This window comes from Phalaenopsis equestris, unplaced genomic scaffold, assembly GCF_001263595.1.
Source record: "Phalaenopsis equestris unplaced genomic scaffold, ASM126359v1 Scaffold000036, whole genome shotgun sequence".
Taxonomy (NCBI): domain Eukaryota; kingdom Viridiplantae; phylum Streptophyta; class Magnoliopsida; order Asparagales; family Orchidaceae; genus Phalaenopsis; species Phalaenopsis equestris.
The window spans coordinates 3,908,780-3,933,943 of record NW_018164478.1 but is presented as its reverse complement, the minus strand read 5'-3'; the positions used below and the strand labels follow the sequence as shown (position 1 = coordinate 3,933,943).

The window sequence follows — 25,164 nt, the reverse complement described above, 5'->3', positions numbered from 1 at the left end:
GTGTATATATATATATATATATATATATATATATATATCCTCTTTGATTATAAGAAGTAAGAAGGAAACCTTGGCACGGTCAGTTAGAGGTAGCCTGCACACAACCGCATGCAAACAGTCTTTGGTTGAGGATATTGCTGCCAAGTGATGTTTCTCCAAACTCCCCCATCTCTCCACTGCTTTCATCTGATCCACATGCATATTTCGATACATCCCATTGTTTAAGATATATATACATATAAATCTAATAATAATAATAATAAGTTAATAACGCACTAGTCTACTAACCTGAGGAGAAATTAGGGTATGGAGCTTAAGGCTTAGTTTGTGATTGGCCAGCTGCAACCTCTTCCGTGTCACGGCGGTTTGCAATTCCGACAACCCAATCCATCCGCCCAGCAATGCATTCTGCGCGTACGTAGGTACGTGTGAAGTCGAGGGAGGAGACCAATTATAAACTATAAATTATAAATAAACATAATTTAATTAAAAATATTACCTGAGCCGTGGTCCACTTGTTTGCGCTAACCGCAGTCATTCTCCCGTTGAGAAACCTCCACTGCATCAACTGGTTGTGCGCCATTCTCAACTTATGCTGCAATTCCACTGTCGCCGGCACTCCTCCTCTCGTCGGTGAACCAACACCCTCCGCCATTCCTTTTCTCCCCGACAACCCATTAACATCCGCTTCCTTTCCCACCAATGATGACTTCGTTGTTACGCCCGCCCCGGAAAATGATTTTCTCCTGAACAAGCTCCCCAATCCCATGCTTATTATATTCCCCATCCCTCCACCGATTATTCCCTTAGCAGGTGGTGAATTCTGCCGCCTCAACACCGGCGACCGCGAATTATATGGAACCGGCGGCGATCGCGAATTCCGCATAACAGGGGATTTGGACCTCCGAACTGGGGAACCCGATTTCCTGATGAGCTTGCCGGCGATCTTGACGGGAGCTCTCGATCTTGAATTCCGGGTGTCTTTGCCGTCGGACTCGGTGCTGGGGAAGTCGATGCCAACTTCTGATCTTCTTCTGGCGTGCTTATTCTTGCTGTCCTGCGGGAGACGGGAGGCGGATGGAGCATTGGGTCCGGAAAAGGAGGAGGAGGAGGAGGAGGAGGATGGTGAGGGAGGCGTTCCGGGCTGTTTCTTATTGATCGATTTCAATGATGATAATGTTGACCGAGAACGTCTTCCCTTTCGGGGATTGCTCGAGCTAATCTCAAAAGCAGGGGAGTCCGTGCCGGCGGCGCGCTGTCGGGAGGAGAAAGTGCTTGCAGCGTGTGTTGCAACGCCGACCATAGGCCGACCATTTTCTGCTGCTTCTTCGTCCTCTTCTTCTTCGTTCTTGCAGTCGTTGATTAGATGGTCTAGGAGCGTGGCGGCGATGACGCCGGTGTTAGGAGCATCTGGTAGGTTCTTGGCGGAAGGCCAGAGGCCGCCGCGGATATTGAGGGATTCGGCGGAGCGTTGCTTGCGGAGTACTTTAGTTGGGGTTTGGGAAAAGGGTTTCCTGCGTCGACGAGGGGAGGTTGATACATGTGTTGATGTAGGATTTGTAGGGGAGTCGCCGCCGGAGGACGGAGAGGAGGGACAGATGGTGGTTGTGGTGGTGGTGGCTGCCACGGGGCGGAAGCGGTGGGACAGCACTCTGGAGATGGGTCTTCTCTTCTCCATCCCTTTTATGAATTATAGTTGTTTTGGCAGAGAAAATTTATTACAAAGGCAGATGACGGAGGATGTTTATAATTTGGAATATGGCGGGGGATTGATCAAACTTTGGGCATGAAAGCCGGTCTCTCCACTCTCTTCTGCTGCTGCTCTTCCTTCAATGGTGATTACTGATTAGTGCAAGATGTTTCAAAATGCGATTATTATAATTAATCCATTAGTTTAGGGTGGAAGGGGTCGTTGTGGGAAGGCAATCTGACTTTCAACAGAAGCAACTATTCGTAGCCACGTGTCAAGCACTGGTAACGTGCCATGCCGGCCGTTATTATTTTATATGTTTTTTTTAATTTTTTTTTTTATTTTTTTGGCATTTTTAGCTGTGGCAGTTAATTTTTTTATTTTTATTTTTTTGGCATTTTTAGCTGTGGCAGTTGTGACTTGTGAGTGAGCGAGCAACTCTACATGGCAAGCATATGCCCGGCCGGCAAATGCATTTTTACTGCATTTATTTTAAACTAAATTTATCTCATAAAGTTGATAATATTTTGCATTATATTGATTAAAAAATAAGAAATTAGAAGCCCAACTCCTCAATCTTTAATCGATGGGGCTGCGGCTTATTTTTGCATTATATTCATTAAAAATTGAGAAATTAGAAGCCCCAACTCCTCAATCTTTATCGATGGGGCTGCCGCTTACTCTTGAAAATATATATCTCAAAGTTAAATGCGGACTAACCGCCTTCTACTTTATTCAAACAAGACTTGAACATAATTCAAATGGATAATGTTCAAATAAGTTCGATCATAACTTATCTATGGTACGTAGAATAAGAGGTATTGTGACAAATTTAACACATTAGATATAAGTTGATACAATAAAGGGCAAAATAACATTATGAACGTATCAGAATAAATAAAATACCAAAATATATAAAATAAATATAATAATACAAACCAAGAATTATAACATATAAAAGTTCAATCCAACAACTAGATCACATCAGAGAGAGAGATCATTATATCTATGATACATCATAGTTCAATCCACCAACCATAACACACTAAATTTCATTAGAAATAATTAATGAAAGAATATATGTTTATAGTAAACGTTATCCAAATGAATAGAAAAATGATTTAATCATGTTTGAATAGACTAATTAAGTAATGCTGACATAAGCCTCCCTTTATATATATACTATGTATGAGCGTGGGTCAATTTAACATTATATAACTCATAAAAGCCACAAATGCAGAAATACATGCTTGTTTACTATTTTGAAGAAATATACCTAAAATTTAGTTTTGAACCAAAATATCTCTCATCTAATTGCTAACAATGATTTAAAGTTTGTTGTAAATAAGATCATTTTAATCATTCACATCTATAATAATATGAATTATACAGTAGATACAATAGAGTATAATCCAACAATTATACCACAACAAAGAGCTACTATAACTATGATACAATATAGTGTAAACCAATGTTTATAACTTAGAGTTCAATACACTAACTATATGACAGTCAATCTGACAACTATGATATATCAATATTCAATCCATCAGCCATAACACATCAAATATAGATAGGAACCATCAAATCAAAGAATATACTTCTACAATAGTGTCATTCAAATGAATTGAAAAAAAAAATGCTTATATGATGATTCAATCGAATTTGAATATAAATTTATATTTTATGAAATAAGTCGACATAAACAGTATTGGTAAAATTGTATATGTACAACTTCCAAGTCTTTTTTTTTTTAATAGTTAAGTAGATGTCTTCTATCACATACATTTCATAATATCTATTAAAAATTCAACAAAATACTCTCATTAAACAATATTGGATAATGCATCATATATATTTTTTAAAGCTTCAAATGACTTGAGAATCTCATATGTGCTGGCTCTCAGCCGCTTTCGAGTAGTTTAAATGTAAGAAAGTTATTGCTATCATTAAATAATCCAAATACTTCAATTAACATAGAGAAATAGTGAGATAACATACTCATCTTTACCGGTAAATCTATTTTGAATTACAAGAATAATCATACAACATTATGGATTAAAAAAACAGTGAAAATTTTCATATCATCCAATAAACTTCGTTCCAGTTCATCTTTACATATATGAGTTACACATCAACTCATAATTAAGGAACTTTTCCTCCTCTCCGAGAGCATACATAGGGGCTTTTTCAAGCCACTTGAATGAAACTTTCCACTTTGTCATGTTGCATGTAGAGATTATTTCTTAACATTATTGAAGAAATAATTCTTCCAACACAGTGACACCTAATTCACAGATCTTTAATTATTTCTAAATTAATTCCCTTGTAAGATAATAGAAAAAGCATATATGCTTAAAAATTTAAAAATAAAATTATTCTATTCAATTATTCAAAAAAGCATACATTAAATAAAGTAATATAATTCTCATTACATAATCTAACTATGCAGACAGTATATTCAACAATTAAAAACCAGCAGCGCTTTCGCAACCTACTCTTACCTCTATTTTTGGAATTAATCACCAATACTGACATCAAAGACTATGGAAGACAATTGTCCCTCATCAATTAAACAGCGGGGATTAATGACAAATTACTCTATGTATTTGTGCCTCTTTTTTTATGGATCCATTTAATCCCCAGTTAAATACTTCTTGCTCTTTTACGTCCTATAATGTATTAACTTCGTTTCATTTTTATGTATATACTAGCAAGTAAATGACTAACATACCCCACATTTTTGACCTCCTCATTTGTATGCATCATAGTAAAGAATTGACAAACATCCTCTATCTCCACATTTCTCACAACCTATTTCTTCTTTTTCTCCTATTAAACATCATCCCTAACCTCAACAAAATGAAATAAGTCAACAATAAATACATCATCGCTCTCTTCCTTTTCTTCTACATTTGACAAAACTTTAAGCAAAATTGATCAGTGCATTCAATTTCTACTCCCAACTCCTATCTAATAACAAAAAAGTTATTTTAACCCTTATTAAAAAGGCCTTAATTGACTTATCGTTGATTATGGCCTTATGCTTTTGATCACTCTCCTGCTTCTTCTTAGAAATGATGGTGTTCATTATTTTCTTTATAATTTTAATTGAGTTAGAATTCTAATTGAGTTAGACGGAGTAAACACATGGATCACAAACGCATAAAAGTTCTCATCAGCTTTATGCACCAATGTAAAATTAATAATTGGGGCTATAAGAAATTAAAAAAAAAGGCTTGTGAGTAAATTTATAATAATGATTGAACACATTAACAAAATATTTGGTCAACACATCTTTATTCCGTAGCATTGATAAAAATTTTTGCCAATAAGCATCATGCTATGTTTCCGGCACAAATCCTAAGTAATCTAGATTCTCAAATTGCGAGGCCAGTAAGAAATTGCCAATAAGTCACTAAATCCTACAGGGAAGTCGGGCATACTCGCTTAGACCCAAAGAAAGCATCTCAAAGGCACCAAACAATCAATCCTAAAACAAGTGATAACATTCCACCTCTTGTTGCTAAATGATAAAAATCTAATGAATGCCCACAACAACAACCATTTAACGTGCTTGATGATGAAGTCGGTGACAAAGATACATGCAACTACAATAACGGATATGATGATTCCTAGTGTGAAATAGAGGTTGCCGAGACAGACAAAAGTAAACAACTTGTGTGCATTATTAGGCTTCTCTTATCAGCTAAACCACACGATTCAAGTCCAAAAGACATTATATTCCAACTCTCCCCACCAGTCCTGAACCAAAATTCTGTACAAAACTGAAGAAAGGAAAGTTTTTTTCTCTGCCTAGCTACCACTAAAGTCACTATTAAGTATTCCGCATGAAGTTGAGATTTTGCTAAATAATATTCCGGATATACTGCTCCAATTTGCACCATTACAAGATGCGCGACACCCGATCAATTTCATCCTGGAAGCAAGTCTTCATAATCTATCACATTATTAGATGGGTCCAAAGGAACAAGACATTTTGCAAGGAATTGTGGATTATTTGGTGTCCCAACAGTTTGTTAGAGCAAGTCTTAGCCCTTGGGTCATACCATCCTTAATGGTGCCAAGCAAGCGCAGCTCTTGGTGCATGCACGTGGGCAATCAAGTTATCAACAAGAACATAGTAAGTTTTGGTTCCCGATACTCCGGTAGGAGGACATACTCAGACAAATTGAATGGATCAAAAATCTTTTCTAAGCTCAATCTCAAAAGCATGTACCCTCTGTCTGCATTCGGCCAGAAGATGTGGAAAAAGATTTTCAAAGTCAAAGAAGGGCCCTACGAATGGCAAGTAATGCCCTTTAGCCCATGTAATGTACCAGATACCTTTAAGTGTTTAATGATTCAAGTTTTATGATCATTCATTGGCACTTCAATGGTATACCTGCCTACAATGAAAACTAAACAAAAAATTTATCACAGCTCAAAAAAGTCATGAACACCTGGAGTATAGAGAAGCACATCTTCTGGTCATGTTTCTTCCACGAGACTGCTGCCATTCGAATCCTTCCATTTTTGCATCATAACTCATTTTGTTCACGCTTCACAAATCTGTTTGAATGCTTTGATTTTAGCAATAGGCTAGTCCCATCCTCTCATAATGCTGATGCTGCTTCGGCCTGCGAATGATTTGACCTGCACTAGCTTCCACCTCACAAGTCAGACCCGATCTCTCACCGAGTGTCGAATGCTTGGAAACCGAGAGTTGTGCATCTCTCTCTAGTTCATGTTCACTCATCTGACCGAATAGTCAGAACTAGGGTCCTCTCATTTTTCGCTCCAACAATTGATTCTATAGTCAGAACTAAGGGTCCTCTCATTTTTCGCTCCAACAATTGATTCTCGATTCGACCTTCACAATCTTATCATTATCAAACACGACATGGCATCACAATCTTCTTTCTTGGAAGTTACCTCTAGATCCAAGCCTGCATTCAAACTTCTCACGTAGTCACAAACCATAAATGGCATGACCATAATTTCTTTCAAAAGTCATAGTCCGTCTTCATGTACATTTGTGGTAGATAGAAATAATGACATCTCACAGGCGAAATTTCAGCTTTAAAAATGACTGATTCAAACTACCGGGCCTGAAAAACTGACGATCATATCGTTATGTAATAGTTAATAAATTATTCCATTACCACGAAGGTTGGAGAAAACTTCCTACACTATAGGACAACCAAAGAGATATAAGAGATTGCCTGTGAAACTTATTCTAGTATTGAAAACTCCTCAGAGTTATTTGACAGAGATCCAAACTACACGAGCTTACTAAAAGGAGAAATGAGTGTTATTCAATATTTGAACACACTCACCTGCTATTGGCTACAACCAGACACGTACGAGGTTCATTCCTGAAAATGTCCTGATGATTTTGCCTTGCATAGGAAAATTACTTACCCAAAAAAAAAGAAAAAAAAAATCAAATTTCTCCTTGAACTAAATAAAATGATTTAAATTAAGATATATGAATGTGTAATGCAAAATTTGAGAGAATAAAAATTCCTTCAAGAATTCTACAATGGGGCATCAGTTCGAGTTGATGGGTTTAATTCGGGTCTAACATGAAATTAACCCAAATATACTTGACCCAAACCCAACTCACTTACTACAAGGTTAAAATATTTAACTCAATTTGAACACACCTAGCACAAAAGTAACCCGCTTAAACCATTTGCTATAGTAATCATGCAATTTTTGAATCAAAACAATCCAATTAACTGAATATGGATCGTTAACCTAATTAATCAAACTCAAACCTACCTAACCCAAAATTGAATAAGAAACATGCTAATTTTGACTTAGTCAACTCAACCCAAACTCAACCAAAATAAAAATCGAGTATATAATTTAGATCTGAATCCAAACCAAATAATAATCGAGTCAACTCAAACTCAAATTTTTAAGTCAGGATGTTAGGTCGTTATTTCATGACACCCCTATTGAATACTAAAGCAAAAATCACAATGAAGCTCGACAAAAGTAAAAAACAAACAAAAAGGAGTACTACATGGTTATCAAAGCATTACAACATGGGGAGCATTACTTGATTTAAAAAGAGTTCACCCCATATAGTGACCATCAAGCTTTCAAATATTTGAATTCGCAAAAGACTTTGTCAAAAAAGCATCCTCCATAGGTTTTTTTTCTTTCCTTCAAAAACTTACATTCCAATTTAAGTATCAGATAGGCCACCTATACCAAACACAAATTGCACTATGCAGGCAAGTCATTCTCTTGTTAACATTACAAATGAAGCTTGTTAGTATCGAAGCCTTCAAAGACTTGTATGTTGATGATAAAAACATTGGCAATATATGGGATGGCTGCCTTAAATAGCTTCATCCAGAAAAAATCAATTTAATTAAGGTTAATTATTCAAAGTAAATCAACTTTTCCTTCCATAGACCTCATTGTGTGAGTACCTTATTAAATATTTACATGCTAGAGGTCCTGCAGCTAATACATGGTGCAAAAGTCTATCATTGCTATTGAAGATCAATTTTGTTAGCCACAGATGCACCGAGCTATTGCCAACAATGTGCAAAGCTGTGATAATTGTCAAATTGAACTAACGAAATGTAGAACATGACTAATCTTTAACAAATGATAAAAAATGAGACTGTCACTTTGAAACTTTGCTATAGCCCAAACACAAATGTTCAACAATTGCCAGATTTAGAGAGCTATCGTGAAGAGGAACAGTCTAGGAGTTCATATGATCAAAATAATGCATAATAGCAAATATTTCAACTCATATTTATAAAATGTGAGGATAATTTGATCCTAGATGAACTTTCAAACATATTTATATTAAAAACAAAACAAACAGCAAACATATAAGGTCAATCTTGGGAACAATGAGGCATGTAAGGTCTAGGGTTTAGGGTATATATATATAGAAAATAAAACAGAGAGAACCAAATTTGAAATGAAACTCTCTTTAAATGTTAAGGCACTAAAAATGAAAAACACCTTTCTCATCTACTGAATATTTAGAACTCTTTAAGCCATCTTAGTAATTGTCGTGATGAACATATAAATGAGGGGCAGAGAAGAAAGTTTCTTACAGTTGGGATAGCCGACACAGAATCTATAACGGATAACTTGAAGTGGCTCTCACGATTCCCACAGATGGTTATATTGATAATTGAGCTTATTTATTTGTAGAACGATTAGGCTCATAACTAATTACATTACATCATTTATTACTGTATGATGGCAGGCTACAGTCCATAAAGTTTGGAAGAAAAAAATAAATTTCAAAAAGAAATTGGAACAAGAGAATCCCGATTACCTGAAAGTTTTATTCATAAAAAACTGTTGAAATAAGTTGACGATTATTACGAAAGCTTTTGATAACCGTGTTTCTTCCAATTTACACAATGAACCTGATGCAGCTGGCCTGCAAAGAACTGATGACTAAAGAGAATGATTTGGTACTAACTGTCATCTTGCTTCAGCCTGAACCCTCACTCTTAAGTATTTCCACTTATTCTGATACTTTATGAGTACCAATTTCTGTTTCTCAGATTCTCCCAACTTTCCAAAAGCTACAGCCACTCTTTTCACCGTATCAGCATCAGGTCTCACACCCAGCTCCTCCATGTCTGCAAATACCTCCACAACTTTCTCAGGAAAATGATGATGATCATAGAGAGCAATCATTCTAGAAAACAACCGCTTGGATACCGATCTCGTGTGCCTCTGAAGAATCATAACCCATAATTTCTCTGCCTCGTCCAACCTTCCATCCCTTTCAAAAGCAAGCAGCAGACTATCGTATGTTCCCATAGTGAGAACTTGACCTTTGCTCAACAACCACTTGCTCACCTGTATGATTCTCAGCCATTGGTTTCTCCTTCGAAGAATTTCCAGCGCTTTCGCGGCTGCAATAACTGGAAATTCTGTCTCCCAGGCAGTCAATTTGTCCAACGCTCCGTAAATGGCTTCTTTTTCGTTTGGAAGCTTTGAAACGATGCGAACGAGATGGAGAGCTTTTTGACCGGATCCTGCAGAATCTCTCTTCATCCATAAATGGTGCTCCTTTTTTCCTGATTTCGAATAAGAGTTTGGCGGATTGTTCATGCATGTAACCACGGACGATGGAGTCCGGAACAATGATGAATTTATCAAAGGAAGGCCGGTGGAGCACCACTTGGGGAGAAAATTGGCCCGAAATCGTAACCCTAAGCCAAATTCCGCCATTTCGCCCTTCTGTACCAAAGACTGAGAGGCGTAATAGACCAGGACTCGCCAATGCACCAGACAAAGGGAAAGTAAACTGTTGCGATGACGAGATATGAAGAGGAGTGAGGAAAAAGGCGGCAGCAGAATAGGGGTGTAGGAGAGAAGATTTTTGCTGACGTAGCTCTACAAGTGTTACTGAACCCAGCAGAATAGGGGTGTAGGAGAGAAGATTTTTTGCTGACGTAGCTCTACAAGTGTTACTGAACCATGGGGAGAAATATTCCCTCAGTACTGTGCGGCACCTGTAAATCACGGTCCCACTTTTCACTCGTGGAAATGAAATGGGCCACGAATCTTTATACATTTGGTAAGTTTTTTAATTTTATTTATTTTAAGAAGCATTTACATACATACCGCATAATTCTTATATATTTATATGCCTAATTTCTAAAACATCTTATTTACATGCATATTAATAAAATTTCTAACACCAAATCAAACATGTCATCATTATTAACTTCTACAAAATAAAATACAGTGTTTCTTACAAAAATTTATAACACCAAAATATTATAGATCATAAGAAATGCAGCAATGAATTCCTGATATAATCACAACTTCATCAGAAAACTAAAACAGTACTAATTCAAATATTTCATCAGAATACAATGATTCTATCAAGCTTTTATGCGGGTTATTGTTGTTGATAGCTACTACAGTAGTCGTACTGTTTCCGTTTATCATTTTGCATTTAAAACCTAGTTCTTTACGCGTAAATTTCAAATAGCGACCATAAACAACATTCAAAGTATTATTGCTGACTCCAATTGTTGCATCCTTATTCCGTCAATCAATTTATTTTGGCAAGCTCAAAAACTGGTCTTCAATTTCAAAATGGCAGATTGCAGAAAATTGGGATTCAGCACTACAAGCATGATCAAAGGGAAACGGCAGTCTAAAATCATAACTCCTAATAAATTGCCACTTTCTCCATTTCCTTTCAGAATTAACCTTGTATTGGGATGAAATATGATACTAGTGGATTTTTGCACTTTGTAAATAATTACAATAAGCAAGCTATAAGAAAATGTACAAATAGCAGGATTTAGTCTCCAAAAGTACTATAAAATGTGTACAAATGGTAAGTGAGATCTTTAAACCAATACCCTAACGGCTAAATTTACAATGCAGTTCCATTTTTGTAATGGAAAAAGCCATGGCAGCAAAATCTTGTCTGCCACAATCTCACCGACAAAAACATTTAAAATTAAGATCCTCTGCACTTTGTAAGCTCACATTTGCATTGAGAAGTTGGCAAGGAAACTTCTGTTGTCATCACCTAGAACCTCACAGCTCCTTTCACCAGTAGAAACAACAAACCAAAAAGGAAGTATTCTCTTTCCACCAGAAACGTGAAGGCAGATGTGAACAACAGCAGTTTGGCACCAGGGCAGTAATTTCACGGGACAAAAATAATTTGAACTCCAGATTGCTTCCTCATAGGGAGCCTAGCTGCTTCAAAGTGATTGTTGGCGATAGGGTCTTGGAGAGATCCTAATCAAGATCATTCTGGAAAGCTACAATCATGCTTCCAGGAACGTCAACAGGTGACGGTTCTTCTTCTCGCTCAGGCTGTATATTCAGATCAATCTGTGTTTTTATAGGAGAAGGTGTGGCCCTCTTCCGCTCAAATTCATCATCAACTAATCCATTGTTTGGATTCAGTATTGGAGGGGAGTTCCCGAGACCTGCATTATGAATAATGCAAGCTGATGGAGAAGGTGGCGTTTGTGGCAGCACCTGTGCTGGTTGAGTACAGTTTTGCTGCTTTGTGGGAGTTTCACCATTCTCAGATTCCTTTTCAGACTGGCGCTTCTCTCGTCGGAGCATTAGAGTTTGGAAGCGACGCTTAACAGTGAGGCAGACGTTGCACGTGCAAGTCTGCTTGTGCTTTGGCCCTTTGCCACTAGGGGGTTGGATGCAAACAATGCAGGTGCAACCAGGACGGTGGCGTGGGTGCTTGGTAGTTGGCTGGGAGGAAACTGAGTGGGATTTATTTTCCCCTAGAATGGCAAGGTTTGCAAGTGTGTCAAGCCCATCAGATACTTCAAAATTCTCATCCTCAAACTTCAGCTTAGATTTCTTGGAGGAACCTGGGAAAACAAGGTTACGATTTGAAATCAATTTAACTTTTGGAACACAAAGAAACATCATGTACTTGATAAAAATAGATTTTCCAATTTTCACTTGTGAATGTCCTATCAAGCAGAGCAGGCCCTCAAATTTACGGATGTAAACAGTAGACATCAAGCCTGGATTCTTTAATCATGAATGCTAAATTTAAGCTGCTGCATGAAAAAGCTCAAGCAAAACAAACTGGATAAGCTTGAGACAAAGTAGGAGATTAAGGTTGTGGAGTGAGCTTGGTGGTGAAAAAGCATTTCTCACAACCTAAAAGATAAAAGTAAGGTTGAAGGAAGGGCGAGGATGGTTGCCTGATAATAAGGAGAGTTCGGTAGAGGAAGACAGATTGCTGGAAGAAAGAACACCAACAAATAGCATAACTGTTAACGAGGATGAATCATCAGAAAAATGTATAGACTAATATCCATCATCATTGCTAGAGAGCAGCAACTATGGTGAAGAAGGTTAATTTGTAGGCCATGCATGGTGAAATCGATCAAGCTTTCATGCCCCCGCAATGAGCAATTCAAGAGAAGATCAAGCCAAAATGAAGGAATTTTGATGGGTGGGAATTAGGATTCCTCTCTTGATGTAAATTTACTCCCATACCCCCACAATAAAGTTAACAAGCTCCATTTGTCAAGCTCTCATGTCAAGCCCGGTTGATCTTGACTCGAGGCCTGTTAATAAATGAGCCAGTAATTGTGTTTAAGGCTGGAAACAAGAGCTTATAAATAAAAAAGCTTCATGAGCTGTCTATTGAGTCACACTTGAGCCAGCACATCTCAATTATATCCCAACTACGATTACTTCATTCACAAAATAAATATTTTCCCAGTTTCAAAAAATAAACAATTCCTAAATTATGTCAAAGATTACTTTTCCAAGCTGTCTTTTATCACAAGAGTGGACAAACCAGTAAGTCTACTAAGCAAGAAACCAGAAAGAAAACTTTCAGGGCAAAACGTACCACATTTCATTGGAAGTAGATGTCTTGTCTCCATAGAAATTTCCTGAGGAGCCGAGCATGAAGATCTGCACATGTGAAGAAGTCAGAACTTACTAGCTAATTTTACTACATCATTACGTACATTAGATGCTTAAGGATGCATTCATTAAGAAGAAAATACACACACACACACACACAATTTCCTCTCTAAATGACTCACACGACTTCATGGCTCATTTTTGAGTTTTGTCCAAATTTTTAACGTCATCCTTCTAATGGAAAAACATGTACTTAAATAAATTTAGACTCCTAATTTACAAAACCAGCCCCAATAAAATTGTACCATAGCCAGCCCCTCCATAATCCAAGGATTTCCGTTGATATGAACATAAACTGAATGTTAAACATTAAAAGACCAATTAATCTAATAGGATCCGGAGTAAAGTTTTCATCTATGATGCATGGACAATTCTAATTAAAGAACCGTGCAATGTAAGACACTTTTTAGACACCGACACTCGCTCGACACGTCTCGGACACGTGCTAGACACGTTCTTGACGCATCCGATTTAAATAATATTAATATAAAAATGGGCACGTCTTAAATTAGTGAATTAAAAAATTTTAAAAAATACATTTTAAACATCTATGGTATATTTTTAAGTAAAATAAAAAAAATATATATTTTTTTTATTTAAGGATTAAACCTATATTTTCAACTTATTCATTGATTTCATTTCACAAACGAGCTCGAGAGGTTCATCAATCTGACGCTTGGGCTCATATTTTTTGTTATGAACATCTTACTTTTTGAAGGTATTGGTATTAAATTTCTTATTTTTTATTATTCTTAATATTTTATTTATTTATATATATCTCTTGCTCGAGCTTAAGTCTACGAGTTCGAGCTGTCACGATCCGAATCGGAGCTTGGAATTAACTAAAACGGATACAGACGGCAAGACAGTGTGAATTAAATTTTCTATACAATTTAACAAATGAAAAAAATCACTATAAATTAAATTAAAGCGGTACAATTAAAATTAAATTGTTCATGTTTGTTCGCATTTTCTTTAAATATTTCTCATCTATTGCTCATCTTTTAATGCTTTAATTAAACCTGGAAAGTTAGTTAAAATAATTGCGAGCTAAACGAGTCAGTGAATACTCATACTTCTAAACTATAGCCATACAAGGATAAGAAAAAAAATATATATGAATGTCAATTAAGTTTTTTTATAAATCAATATAAACATTTGTCACATTATAAAATGGGTCTATATCGATATCATTTTAATATCCTTTCATATCTATATAACTATCACAGGAGACACTGTATAAAAATTGTGTCAATTAAAACATTCACATCAATATCTTTTTCCTTTACATGCATGTGTACATTTGTGTTCCCCTACTAGTACCATCAAGGGGGGCTTCATCAAAGTCAGTCATGCACATACAAACAGTCAACATAAATATTTGTATTTATCGCACAAAATTCAATGTAATATAAAACATTCACCAAATACATGAGTAAATAGCTACAAAATCCATAACGATATGACCAATAAATAAAAATAATATCTCAATCAGGAAAAAAACATGCACAAATATCATCAAGTGAAATACATTTGAGAATAAATAAATTATTATTATTATAGTATAAAAGTACGAGTGCTCAACTTGATGCTGATTGTTTGTGCTTGAATTTGTATTGAGGTCAATTCCTAAAATAAATATGGTATTCTTATTATTAAAAATTAATTTTATTAATTATATCATTATATAAATTTAATAATTTATATTATTTTAATTAATTATTAAGTTTACATTAATTAAGTATAAGATTTTCATTATTTTACCTTATATAATCATGTTTTTATTCAATATATATATGTATAAGTATTCTTAAGTTATAAAACTTACCTTCCTTGATCGAACACCACACACACACGCACGCAACCGAGGCTTGGGCTCCCGCACGATTCTCCTTCCTCACATCGCCTGATTTGACAATCGCACCAGAGGACGCCTTCATCTCCCCTCTTCTACTCAACGTTGACGTTCGTTGCTGCCCGGTAGGTGAAAAACCTAGCGTCATGCCATAGCTCAATAAATCCTCCTCCAGCGGCGTCCTCTCCTCTACAATTTTCTCCTTCCTCCTCTGTTCTCTGATTGCATTCCTGTCTGATGCGCAATTTATAGGCGAATTCCTCTATTCGACTTCTCTACTGTTCAATTCCTCTTCCCGCCTCCTCACTTCCCATCGTTTCTGTTCGACAACCCGACACTTCGCTTCATCTTCCCCGATTCTTCGTTTCCTCTCCCTCTGTAACTGAAAAGAGACTATTAAAAGAACCGGCTCGTGATTCGACTTATTTAATATGTAATAGAGAAAATGATAATAACTTTAAAGAACTTTATAATAAGTTGGCAAATAGGATGAACAATTAGGAGACAAATATTAAGAAATCAAATAATATACATTAAAAAATATTATTTTCTTAACTTTTTAAATTCTTTATGATAAAGTTTTGAAATTAATATGTTTTGAGTATATTTTATGTTAATATTTTCCTAAACAAGCTGGCTCACGAGCTAACAAGCCGAATCGGGGCTGGCTTGAACTTAGCTTGTTAGCTCATCGAGCTCAGTTCACGAGCCACTTATCGAGCCGGCTCACGAGTCAGCTTGACTCACTTGCAACCCTATCTGAAGCGTGCCAGTGTATTATATTTTTATTATTAGAAACATCTTGTGTCTGTGTCGTGTCGTATTCGTGTCCCCGTGTTCGTATTCGTGCAACATAGGTTCTCAATAGGAGGCACTCTTAAGTGAAATTTCCTTAAGATATGCCCCGAAATAATGTAATGTTTCGATTGAATTAAAAAAAAAAAACTCTGCAGATATTCAGTTAAACTCCTTTCCGATATGCCCTTAAATAATTGTAACATTTAAAAATCAGAGGCAAAACCACATGGCATAAAAAAGGTATAATTATTTGGAAAGGTCAAAGTTTGCTCACATCAGAGATTTGGTAAATAGCAATCACTCACAAGACATCAGAAATGACCAATATATTATAGTTTATTATCCGCTAATTGAATCATATTAATATAGCGTTTATGCTTAAATTAACAAGACATTAGTAGCTACCCGGGGACAAATTGTGCCACCCAAACAACTGAATTTTAGTGAATTAAGTGTGAAAATTGTACAGATGGACCGTTTGTAAAATTTTTTGTTGGATTTTACAAACGTTCTTGTAATCCTGAATAGATTTTACGTAAGATTTTCTCAACCATACGTTAAGTCAGGTTTTGCACATCAATTAGCTAATTCCTTGGAAAAGAGGAATTCCTTAGTAAGGGTGTCAAAAATTGACCTGACATGCCAACTCGACCCCAATTCGACAAGAAAAATTCAGGTTCAGGTTGACCCGAATAAGGTCAGGTTCATATTAAATATCATGACCTCTTCAATTTTTTGAGTCAGATTCAGGCTGACTCGCCAACCCTATATTGACTTGAAAACGACCTGCTAACTTAGAATTGACCTGAAATTGACTTGAAATTGACTCGAAATTAACCAAAAATTGATCCTATTTAAACCTGAATAGTCGTTAATCCTTAAGTTAAACGGGACATAAAAGTTGGGTTTGAGTTGGTGGGTTGAAGGCAGATCAGGTTCGGGTTGAGATTTTCAACCCATATAATATTCAGATCGGTTTCGGGTCATACTTATTTGGGTTGTGCCAATTTTGGGTCGGACCCAAACCCGACCCACTGACTCGAGTTGACACCGCTATCATTAGCTATGCGACTTCCTTCCACTTGTAGTCTTAGGTGGCCCCAGTGCCTTATTAGTGGCTAGGGAGATGGCCACACGAACTCTTTAGTCATGTAACAAGAGCAAAAAGGTAGAGCAGAGACAAAGGTGTTTGGGCCATAAGACTCCAGTAAAGTTCTGGATGAGGGCCGTGGAGTCATAGGCAGAGGGGAGGAGCCTTAGAGAAAGCTTACGAATTCACGTAGCACCGGAAGCAAATGAATATTGCTTACAATATAATGTTACTTCATACAATACGATTAATATCATGAATTAAATATGATAAACTACAAATAATCAAATATGACATTACACCATGATTTACATGTTTTACAATGCTTCGGGCATTTTTCCTATGTTGCAGTATGTGATAACATACTTCAAGAAAGAGACATTGAATAAAGATTTAATCAGGCATACAGTAGTATCTGGATACTACTATAACAGTTAAGTTGCGGTAAGAACTATGTAATTAAGTGTTGAATCCACAAATGTTTAACGATAAACCAATAAAAAAAAAGAACAACCATGATTTTATAGGGGTCGACAATATCACCAGGAAATTCTGAGTGAACTTTCAGGAAAAATTACAGCTATTACAACCTAAAAAAGAGTGAGGCAAACAGAAGATGAAGTTTTAACCATCGGTCTCAGCATATTGAAGAATGCAATTCCATCATAAAGTTAACAAAGTTGAGAGAGAAAATCAAGCAACAGTACATAAAATATGTCAGGATAATGCAAAATCACCTTTCCGGATCCCACTTGTTATCAGAACAAGTCCATCTATGATGCAGAAGAGCATCCAATGGAAGCCTGCGCCACTTGGAACAATTTTCACACTGCACCCAGCGATTATTAATATCCCTGGTTTGTAGAAAATAGAATCGAAAGCATAAATACAATCAAACTCTTTAAGTTTAGGGCACATGCAACAAAAAATAAAACTGTTCAAGTCTATAAAGAGACAAACATGCCAGAATAAAATAATGGAACAGTTCAAATCCTTTCATATTTATGAATCCTTATTTAGTTCTTCCATTTGAGAGCTGCAGTGTTGAATTACAATCTAGATAAATCGTTTTAGACAGCTAGTAGATCACAATGCCTTAAGCTCCACCCAACGTCATAATCAAGATCAGCCTAAGGCCCTTCCCCAAGTACCACAGGTCGGTACGCCCTAGTTTCACTACTCCCAATCAAATCACATAAATAAGCTGTGGATTAGTCTCAAACCCTGCAACAGCTACCGCAGAAATAAAAAATAAACACTTGAAGAAAATGCTAATCAACGGTGAGAAGGTGTTACTCCAACTGGACCTGATAAAACAAAGTGTACATGTGGTGAAAAACATGTTTTAACAACTATGGATGATAGCAGATAAGCAGCTCACCGTCAAAATCCATGTGCTTGAAGACTACGTTTGTCAGCACATATTCATCTTGCCGCTATACCAGTTTGTTGCATAAGCCCCTTCCAAGAATGAAACTAAGTGCAAAAAAACTGCATAAATAATCTTATAAAATTATGGATAACATACCCTTTGCCTCCCCAGGAATTCCACTAAAACCTTATATTTTCGATCTAGAATTCTCCCTCTCTCTTGCTTCACCTTTTCACATTAATTAACAATTTCTGGTCCCCATGTAAGATACCTTTACAGCAAGCCTGCATTTAACCACCCAAGACGAGTTGTGTGGGCTCTGAAACTCGCTCCCAGCTTTCCTTGGGGGTTTTTTGTGATTGTTCTGGATAAAATTTTCAAAACTAAATTAAATTGTAGATAAGACGAATACAAAGATTTCACCTTTTTTGCGAAGACATTCTATTTGGTTCCAAGTTTTATTAGGTGTAAGCCCTATGCGTAATTGCTCCTAACGAGAGAAAACATTAGGCTAGTTGTCAAAGCACTAATTGCTTAGTATATAATATCAACTGTTTGACTGTTGATTGGGAAAATTTACTGTTTTTAGCAAATAACATATCAATACCTCATAGCTTTAGCATCTTGGGTTATTATAGACTCTAATCTACTAAGGCAAAGGAGGTCTTTCACCCAATATGACCAAATAATTCTTGTAAGTCGTTATGTGTTGCGCTGCCCAAAAAAGCCATGTAGACCTAGGTGAATGCTCATCTAAGACAATAGTTTTAAATTAATCTGAACAAATAGAGGGCTTTGTACCCTATTAAGTGCATCTTATGATTCAAAACTCAATGGGAATGAATTTGAGCTTTGATTATGACCATAATATAATAATGCCATTTAGGAAAAAATCACTTGATTAGAGGGCTTTGGTTATAACCATTTTTTATTTTTGTGATATCATTTAGGAGCAAAATCACACAATCAGAAAACATAGAACCCAACCTTACTTGCGTGACACCTTTTCAAAGTGACCATAGTTTGTTTGATATGACATCAGCTCAATGCGAACTTAATTCAATGTTAAAATTATCTTCTTTAAAAAACTATTGTAAAGTGTGGATGGATTTTGCCCTTAGTTTTAGATAATAAATTTCGTTTAGAGAACTTTATCTTTTAATTTGCATTATCATCACTAAATTTTGCCATGAAAGTCATGCAAGTTGATTTGCATTGGGCTTTGGGTACATTCAAAAAGAGATCCCTTATAGCTGAGATTTTAAATCATCAAGGTATTTTACTTGAAGTATTTGTATTTGCAATTTATGATTTTAAAAACAAAACCCTCTAATTGAGATTTATTGTCATTATGGCCATTATCAAAGTTAAAATATCTTGCTTTGATTGAGATTTTATATCAACGCATCCATTATAGAATATTAGAATAACATTGTTAATTATGGTTGCTAGCATACAAAAGATCGAGTCGACAAGATTTACATGATTTAAAACATTCATCACGTTATATATCTTAACAAGTCTATCTTTATAAGTAAAGGACTGATTCTATAGGATAAACTCATTATTATAAAGTAAATATAACAATTAAGAGAGCTTCACAATTGGAATTTTTTTTTTAAATAAAATGCCTTGAAGACTATATGTAAATGGACAATAATGTAACTTTTGTGAAATTTGCCTGAAGCGTTTAACTCTGAGTCTTTTTGGATGAGCTGGACCTAGAATATGTTTAACCCATTCTCCATTATAATTTGGCTAGTAATTACTTAACTATTATAAAAAAACAACAAACTTGTTAACTCCAATTTTTATAAGACGTATATAACTTAATGAGTTTGAGTTTGTTATTTGGAAAAAAAGGGAGAATCTTCAAAATATTTGCATGTTTCTCAGTGAGGGCAATGCGATTAGATTTGTCATAAATAAGTGTAACATTCTTAGACTTTAAAATCAAGGAAAAAAAGGGAGAATCTGCAATTTTATAATATTTGGAAGTATTTCAAAATATTTGCATGTTTCCCAGTGAGGGCAATGCGATTAGATTTGACATAAATAAGTGTAACATTCTTAGACTTTAAAATCATGTGTTTAGTCGGAGCACTTGCGAATGTGTTTATATTATTTAATCTACACAACATTCGTGGATGTTTAAATTTAAGCACTTAATAGATTTGCTTAAGCACATGTGACTGTATTCTGTTTAACAGAAGTTACAGGACTTACAAATCAACTTGCATGACTTTCATGGTGTAATGCGAATTAAAAGTCATTAGCACTTGCAAGGCTTGAAATTATCTGAATTTTACTATTTCTATAAATATTTTGTCATTAGATTCGGTGCAGAATTTCATTTTGAAGTTTGAAATAAAATTTTGTACTCATGCATGTATGTGTTGTGGATTCGGTAGCTTTACTTGCAAATTAGATTACATTCCATACTTTGATACACTTTTAAAAATGAAAACGGTGTAGTTTGCCCATAAGTTATTTACTTTATTCAAGTAGGCCTTGAATTGAATCTTTTCTTGCTTATAAATGAAATGGTAAATTCAGTTCATTTTCAATCAATTTCATTCAGTTTCCTGCATGTTCTAAAATTTGAGTGCAAGGAGGCTCTATTTATAACTAGTGAGCCAGTTTATAAATTTCTGCAAGTCCAGTGCAAGTCCTGCTTGTATTTACTTTTGCTCTTTTGAAATGTTCACATCATATTTAGACAGTTAATTTTATTCTTATTTTAATAAATTTGTATTAATTAAATTCATTTTAGCAACGGCTTATAGTTAAATAACTCATTTTTATTATGCTCCTTTAAAGTGAAATTTTAGCAAAATTTGGCTCAATATCTACCCTGCATAAGGGGCATCCAAAAAACTGTCGCCCACCAAGCCACGAAAAAACACTCAGAGTGGATGTCAGACACCACAACCACAGTCTTCTATTGGATTGTGTTAAGAAAGATGTGTATGGATCTGTACACTTGTTCCAAACTTCCAATAATTTTCCAACCACATTTACATAATGTACACAAGTAATTAACTTTGATTTTTCTTACATTGCTAAAATAAGTGCATATAGAGCTTACCCATTATGTCATGAGCGTCACCCACAAGTTTTTTCTACCACAAATTCCCTCTCACCAAATGTGTTGCATCGGAATTTTTAAATTTTTTTGAAGTTGCTTTATTTTATGACTTTGTGCATGAGGAGTTGATGATGACATTGAGACAGTGAGATTATGGTAAGATCAAATCTCTCTCTTTTTAATTTTTTTTCTTTTTTTTGAAAAGATCAAGAGAGAAATGAGAAATATTCTTTCCTTTAGAAGAATATGGGAGAGATGAGAGATTGAAAAGTGGTGGGTGAGAGATACTTTTTAATTTTTTTTCTTTTTTCTTTTTTTTGAAAAGATCAAGAGAGAAATATTCTTTCCTTTAGAAGAATATGGGAGAGATGAGAGATTGAAAAGTGGTGGGTGAGAGATATTGAAGCGAGAGCTCCCTCTTGTGAGATTTCTACAATCCGGGATAACAGAATCCCGGGAACTACAGGATACCGCAATCCCATAAGCGGTACAAGCACCCATATGGGCTATAGCAGGGTTTTCCCGCGTGAGCTGCCGTCAGTCCCATGTGAAGCCCTTTTTTAGAATTATTTTAATTAGAATTAGGTTCATTTTGCTTAAGAGCTATTTATATGGTAGATTTTTGGATTTGTTAATGTTATTTGGAGAAATTTTCTCTCAGTTTTCTCAACTGGAGTGCTATATTCCTATATTTCCTTCAGGCGGTGTGTCTGTAACATGATAGTTTTGAGGTGGAGATCTCTTCTAAAAGTTCAAAGACCTCCTTTGTTGTTGAACTTGTTGTCTACTACTGTTTGACAACATAAGGTTGTTGTTGGGTAGCGGAGAACAACAGTTCCACTTCCAGTTTACTTCTCAACGCCATTCACGCCAGAATTCAGCCGCAACCATTCCTCCCACTTTCATTACCCCTACCACAACTTATCTATCCCTTTATTCTATTTTCTCACACGTTCTATAAGCCCTAGAACAGTGACATCTGATTTCAGATTTCGACAAACACTAATTTTTCAGAGATTTATCCTTTTTTGCCCCAAACCCAAAATTTAAAAAGAAAATACTCAAACCATTCCTATGGCAATTTCTAGATATGATCTCAAATTTTCAAAATTTAACCTTTTTACCTTCACAAAAAATTCACCCTGACAGGTATCACCAAAACCTAAGGCCCCGAGGAAACTTTGATTTATAATCCTACATCTGTTGAAAATCTGATTGATACCGGAGGAGAAAACTCAAACTACAAAAGAAACACAATACTATTGCTTAACTGAAAGAGCTTACAAACACGACACTCGGAAAGCAGGAAATACCGACAAACAAACATAAACAACAAAAACAAAAAAAGATATCCACAGGAGACAACGAGGACAAAAACTACAAGGTGGTATTATGAGAGAGTTGCAGTGGTAGCAACAGTATGAGAGGGTTGCGACGGTAGGAGTGTTGCACAATTGCGGGGAAGAGCATGAGGGCTACGATGGGTGGGAGGAGTGCTAGACAACGCTGGGGGAAGTGGAGGGGTGCTAAACAACTACAGAGGAAGGGGCTGCAGTGGCTAGATGAGGGCAGACTAGTGATTGTAAGCGGGAAGCAAGGAGTGGTGGTGGCTGGAATGATGGAACAACAACCGGAAAACAGACGTACGGTAAGATAAATACCATCTCGGGGTCTAGTTATAGCCGAAGCACCACTCTGAACCTTGTCGGCGCTAAAAAGAAAAGTTGGAGGAGTTGCCCGCAAGAAACTGTCGGTCACCAGAATCGAAATTCCGTCGCCCGCTTCGGAAGAACGTTTAATTTACATATATTTGTTACAGTTTAAATGAAAGAGCGCTCAACCTCAAATCTTGTATCTACCCCGAGGGATAAACACAAGACTTGAGGATGAGGCTCAATCAAATAAACTAGAAACTAAGAAATATATATGATATCCGTTTGGTCTGCGAAAACTATTTTATTTGTCGACAAGTTCCCCTATTTAATACAAATAATTAAATAGATTTTATTTTAGGCTAGGTTCGGGAAAACTTTCTATAAGGGCAAACCCATATAGTTAATTATATCTTAAATGACCGAAGTCACTTAAGAAAACTCTTGATAAAAATCAAGGAATACTATCTTTAATGAGGTCAAAACGATAGGACTTTTAAACGAAATCAGACCAAAGAATCAGACGAAGAGGTTTGAAAGGGGAAATGCTCGAATCTGGAACATTGTTGAGGAATCCAAATGAGAAAGAACTAGGGGAGGTAGTGGATCCAGAGGGTGGATCCAGAGGCGAACCCCGGTGACTTCCCAGTCTATCCTATTGTTTGGTTTCAGTTTTGAGGAGAAAAAGTTTAGGTGTTTCATCCTGCCAATTTTATTAGTTAGGGCTTACATTTGTGTGATTGCGTGACATGGTCACACAAGTCGCCTAGAAGATATGAAGGTTTATGTCGCATCGGACAACAACCTCGGAACCTAGAACGAGTTAGGGCTTAAATTTCTTAGTTTGGCTGTGCATGCAAAGGCCTAACAAAGTGAAGATTTATGTCGCGCTAAGCAAACTACCTGTGCAAAGGCCTAACAAATAAAGTGAAGATTTATGTCGCGCTAAGCAAACTACCTCGAAATACTATGACTTGTTTAATTTCTATGAAAAGAATGATTTAGCTGGGGAAGACATGTTCTACTGTTGAAAATGGTCGTGCTGCCCACCACGCTAGCTCCAAGCTCCTCGACATGATGCTTTTAAGTTTTCTAGGGTATTCAGTTATGATGTCAAATCAAACGACCATATGGTAATAGTCCTCTAAACGTCCTATATAAAGAAGAAGGCATGCTTTAAAGCCATATAATATAAAATGTGCAGTACAGGGCAAACGATAGGATGCATGTAGAACAGTAGCAGATAAAAATATGAATGGTATAACATGCTGTACAGAAAGAACAGTAGCAGGTAGAAACATAACAAATATAACATGTTGTACAGAAAGAACAGTAGCTGGTAGAAATAGAAAAAAGAAGTGTTGTAAAATGTAAAACAAACTTGTACGCCCATGAGATCCGCTGTTCCTTAAGTATAGCAAGTCTAAATGCATCGCAAAAAAAAAATCCGAAGAAGAGTGTAACGACTCATGATAAAAAACTCGAGAAAATCAATGAGAAAAAACTCAAGTAAAAGAAAAAAAAAAGAATCCACAAAAATCTTGGAGAAATCCCGAAAGAAAGGAAAAGTAAAACGAGTGCCCTGTCTCAAAGCTTTGATGAAACACAAAAAAAGTTCGGGTGAGGGGGACCGCAAGCACTCGTATGGGGCTAGACTCAGATATATATTTATACTCGAAGGTTCGCGAAGGCTACTCGATCACCCGAATGTATAGAACCTGCCACTCGTCTAGAAGTGTGTCTTGAACCTCACCTAGATGGTTATTTCCCAGTCTAAATAGATATTCGTCAGGTGGACAACCAGTTTTAAAGTATGTTTTATGTATTTAACATGCATACAAATTTTAAACATTGCAAAGGAGAGTTATTAATTTTTGTTTTGTAGAAAAGTATGTTTTTGCTTTAAAAGGGTTTTTCAAAACTTTTTTTTTTGTCCACGAGTAGATTACGCTATCGGGTGTGGGACTGTCAACAACGTGAGGAGGTTCGAGTCAACTCCCGCTAGACTTATGTCGGTGAAGGATACCGTTGTCCTATTGTTCATCAAATATCTGGATCTTGATGTTATAGAATATGACATCTTTCTGTTCTATCTTCGGTGTGTCTTTATCATCACCACCGTACGCCCCAAAACGACTACTTGTGACCTTGCTTGATGGTTTCACGTATAGCAA

At 36.1% G+C, this 25,164-nt stretch overlaps 3 protein-coding genes across 3 annotated transcripts in view; all 3 read right to left on the bottom strand.

Moving 5' to 3' along the window:
* The window catches only part of LOC110018818 (AUGMIN subunit 8-like), a 3,031-nt gene extending 1,264 nt beyond the window's left edge, over positions 1 to 1,767 (bottom strand). The window contains exons 1-3 of the mRNA XM_020716260.1: positions 500 to 1,767; positions 289 to 408; positions 70 to 186 (exon numbers count right to left, since the gene is read on the bottom strand). Coding sequence (XP_020571919.1) covers positions 70 to 186; positions 289 to 408; positions 500 to 1,678 — 1,416 coding nt within the window. The 5' untranslated portion in view covers positions 1,679 to 1,767. The remainder of the gene's footprint in view (positions 1 to 69; positions 187 to 288; positions 409 to 499) is intronic.
* A 7,429-nt stretch (positions 1,768 to 9,196) lies between these two features.
* LOC110018789 (pentatricopeptide repeat-containing protein At4g18975, chloroplastic) lies at positions 9,197 to 10,040 on the bottom strand (the record flags this gene model as incomplete). Its single annotated transcript, XM_020716227.1, has 1 exon — positions 9,197 to 10,040. A coding segment is annotated over exon 1 (726 nt), but the record flags the coding sequence as incomplete, so codon positions are not given.
* An 891-nt stretch (positions 10,041 to 10,931) lies between these two features.
* The window catches only part of LOC110018769 (B3 domain-containing protein Os07g0563300-like), a gene marked incomplete at its 5' end in the record, with an annotated part of 141,079 nt that continues 126,846 nt past the window's right edge, over positions 10,932 to 25,164 (bottom strand). Inside the window, 3 exon segments of the mRNA XM_020716201.1 lie at positions 10,932 to 12,057; positions 13,059 to 13,123; positions 17,616 to 17,732. Coding sequence (XP_020571860.1) covers positions 11,459 to 12,057; positions 13,059 to 13,123; positions 17,616 to 17,732 — 781 coding nt within the window. The 3' untranslated portion in view covers positions 10,932 to 11,458.